Source organism: Dendroctonus ponderosae, unplaced genomic scaffold (genome assembly GCF_020466585.1).
Source record: "Dendroctonus ponderosae isolate FM_Combo_2020 unplaced genomic scaffold, Dpon_F_20191213v2 Dpon_F_20191213_4, whole genome shotgun sequence".
NCBI classification, from domain to species: Eukaryota; Metazoa; Arthropoda; class Insecta; order Coleoptera; family Curculionidae; genus Dendroctonus; species Dendroctonus ponderosae.
This window is the reverse complement of record NW_026018611.1, coordinates 865,903-869,105: the sequence shown is the minus strand read 5'-3', so window position 1 is coordinate 869,105 and position 3,203 is coordinate 865,903. Positions and strand designations below refer to the sequence as shown.

Genomic DNA, 3,203 nt, shown 5'->3' with positions numbered 1-3,203 from the left:
CAAGATTATGCCAAAATTCCATGTTTTCCGTCCCATTTTTGCTCATATCTCGGAGGCAAAATGAGCAAGAACGCTCATTTGTACATCATTCTAGATAGATATAAATGGCCTTTTTAGAAAGTTGACCATCGATAAGGAAATGTTGGCAGTTTTCTCAAAAAATGCTTGAATTGAAGAAGTTTTAGATTTGCGCGGTTTTTTTTTGAGTTGCGAAATCCACTTGAACAGGACGCTGCTTTTTTCGAAGTTTCTCAAGAACCATTTGAGCCACAGAATTCGTTTTGGCATCGTTGGTTCAAGATTATGCCAAAATTTCATGTTTTCCGTCCCATTTTTGATCAGATCTCGGAGGCAAAATGAGCAAGAACGCTCATTTGTACATCATTCTAGACAGAACTAAATGGCCTTTTTTTCGAAAGTGAACCATGGCTGGGGAATTGTTGGCAGTTTTCTCAAAAAATGCTTGAATTCAGGAAGTTTTAGATTTGCGTGGTTTTTTTCGAGTTGGAAAATCCACTTGAACATGACGCTGCTTTTTTCGAAGTTTCTCAAGATCAACTAGAGCCACAGAATGGCTTTTTAAGCCCCATTGTGGGCCTCTTAATATTAAATCAAATTTGGCCACGCCCCTACTAGTGGGTGCAAAGATGCCGATGTAAACCGACCCTGATTCTTAAAAGCCCTGTTGGGCAACAGGTGGCGCCAGTTGCGCGCGCTCAGAACCCAGTCGCGTTTGTTGTCAAACAATGAGCGTTTCAAATGTGTTTTTTTGTGCAAATTATCGGCCAACTGTTTTTTAAACTGGACTGGAGATGTGGGCGGTTCAGCACATGGATAGCAACCGGTAAGCATTGCTCAAATTAGCTGAAAAAGCTGAGTGGGAGTTGCGGGTGTTTTTCGTAATTTCCTGCCGATTTGCTTTGGATCTTTACATGGGTAAGAAGGGGAATGTTGGGAGGCTTCAATTGTTGACTCTTGGTGGTGTCGTGGCCGAAAAATGGGCGGAAAAGTTTCGGAATTGTTGATTTTTTGACGCTCAACGTCAAAAGCAATCGCGCCTTAACAGCGTTGCCGATAGCCGTCGCGCCTGATCGAATTGCCTTGAAAATTATATTATGTAAAATAATTAAATAGCAGTAGGTATATATTTTTTCAACAACACGAGGCAGTTTTTCTGCTTTTACAGCCACTGGGCGCTTGTGTGTTCCACAAACTTGATAACCAGGTTTTTGAGTTTTTCCGCTTTGGCTTGCACCACATCCAGAATGTGGGCGTGGTTTGGTTCCTCCGCCTCCTCGTAGGAGTCGACGCACTTATTCGTGATGAAACTGAACCCGAAAACCCGCAGACCGCAGTGTTTGGCCACCAAAACTTCCGGCACGGTCGACATTCCTCCAAAAGAAAACGGTTGTGTTTAGGACAGTTGGGCGGGTTTTATGGAACTTTACCTATCGCATCGACGCCCACTAGTTGGAGGTACTTGATTTCCGCCACTGTTTCATAGTTGGGCCCCGAATATATTCCATAGACGCCCTCGTGGCAGTGATTGGCCAGGCCCACTTCCGCCGCCGCCCTTTTCCCCACTTGGAGCAGCGCCCGATCGTAGGCGCGATTCATTGGGAAGAATCGGGCGCCGAATTGGGGATCATTCGGCCCGCGCAACGGATGCCGCCCACCAAACGCGAAGAAGTTCAGATGATCCTTGATCAGCATGATGTCGCCCACTTGGTAGGCTTTGTTGACGCTGCCGGCCGCGTTGGTGACGATCAGCCCCTTAATCCCCAGCAGCTGCATGATGCGGATGGGGGTGGTCACTTTTTGCAGCGAATAACCTGCGGGGGTGACCAGTTGAAGAAGGGGATGGGCTAGTTGGGGGCCTGCAGCAGGCAGTACCTTCGTAGTAGTGAAAGCGGCCCTTCATGCACGCCACTGGCACGTTGGCGAGGGTGCCGAAGATCAGCTCCCCGGCATGCCCTGGCACGGTGCTTTGGGGGAAATTGGGGATCTCGTCGTAGCTGAGTGTGACGGGTTTTTCGAGCGTGTCGGCCAGCCCCCCTTTTCCACATGAGAAAAGTCAGTGTCGGCCCCTGGCAGGGGGCGGGTTCTTACCTAGTCCGGAGCCGCAGATGATGAGCAGCTTTGGGGCAACGGGCACCCGGCTTCGGATGAAGCGCGCCGATTCTTCAATGAATCCCCGGTTGAACCTGCAAAGAACCGCCCGATCGTGTGGATGTTTTTTAGGGCTGTTGCTACTCACTCATCAGCAGGTAGCGCACTCATTTCGACGAGCTGCTCTGTGCCACTCACTGCGATTGATTGTGGGCTTGTTAAGATTGCCAGCCGAATTATGACAAGTCGATAGCAGTCGCTATCAAGTGGGTACTTGAGGTTGAACTTTGTCTTTCTCAGCTGCGCGTACAGGGCGAGTGAAACTACCAAAAATTCGGGGGAAAACAGTCGTTTATTAGCGGTTTGCGTTTCTCCGGGTGAACAGGTAGGGGCGCTCGGCCGATGGGCACAGGAAGCGGGCGAATTCCGGCCCGCCGTTGGTCGTTTTCTGGCCGTAGGGCTCCAGCAGGGAGTTCCACAGGTCGTTGGCAGCTGGAACGTCGCAGCCAAATTATTTGCAGCCATTCGCAGTGCCAAATTTGCTTTTTTTATGTTCTCAAACTGGGTGTTTCCGCATAAGTTCAAACCGCGCCCAGATTATTTATTCCAACAAATGGTTAAAATCTGACAACTTAGTAGTTACGACCCGAAACAATGAAATCCGATTGAACAAAAACGCCTCTCTGGGAACAAACGCCCAAGCTGGCAACGGCGCCATATGTAGGACAGGAGAAACTTCAGGGGCGGATCAAGCTTTAAAGTCGGGGGGGGGAGGGGTTATGTAGAAAAATTACAGTCTTCTGTAATCTATGAAATTTGAAAAATGATCGTCGTTTTGTGCAAGGGTGGCGCAAGATTATTGCAAAACTTCATGTTTTCCGTCCCGTTTTTGCTTATTTCTCGGAGGAAAAATGGCAGCAAGAACGCTCAGAGTTGCGAAATCCACTTGAACATGATGCTGCTTTTTTCGAAGTTTCTCAAGAACCATTCGAGCCAAATAATTCGTTTTGGCATCGTTGGATAGAGAATTGAAAAGTCGATTCAGTCGTAACGTGAGTGAGGAAATTCGAGTAGTTTTGACTCAGAAAGCGAAA

General features: G+C 48.1%; 2 protein-coding genes across 2 annotated transcripts in view; both read right to left on the bottom strand.

The window, feature by feature from the left end:
* Window positions 1-1,180: 1,180 nt before the first annotated feature.
* LOC109540090 (purine nucleoside phosphorylase) lies at window positions 1,181-2,280 on the bottom strand. Its single transcript, XM_019908289.2, has 5 exons — window positions 2,258-2,280; window positions 2,110-2,204; window positions 1,894-2,055; window positions 1,449-1,832; window positions 1,181-1,392 (listed from the first exon to the last, which is right to left on the bottom strand). The coding sequence occupies exons 1-5, from the start codon at window positions 2,278-2,280 to the stop codon at window positions 1,181-1,183; spliced, it is 876 nt and encodes a 291-aa protein (XP_019763848.2).
* A 162-nt stretch (window positions 2,281-2,442) lies between these two features.
* LOC109540089 (phospholipase B1, membrane-associated) overlaps window positions 2,443-3,203 on the bottom strand; it is a gene marked incomplete at its 5' end in the record, with an annotated part of 6,305 nt that continues 5,544 nt past the window's right edge. Inside the window, 1 exon segment of the mRNA XM_048665838.1 lies at window positions 2,443-2,601. Within this exon segment, the coding sequence (XP_048521795.1) occupies window positions 2,465-2,601 (137 nt within the window).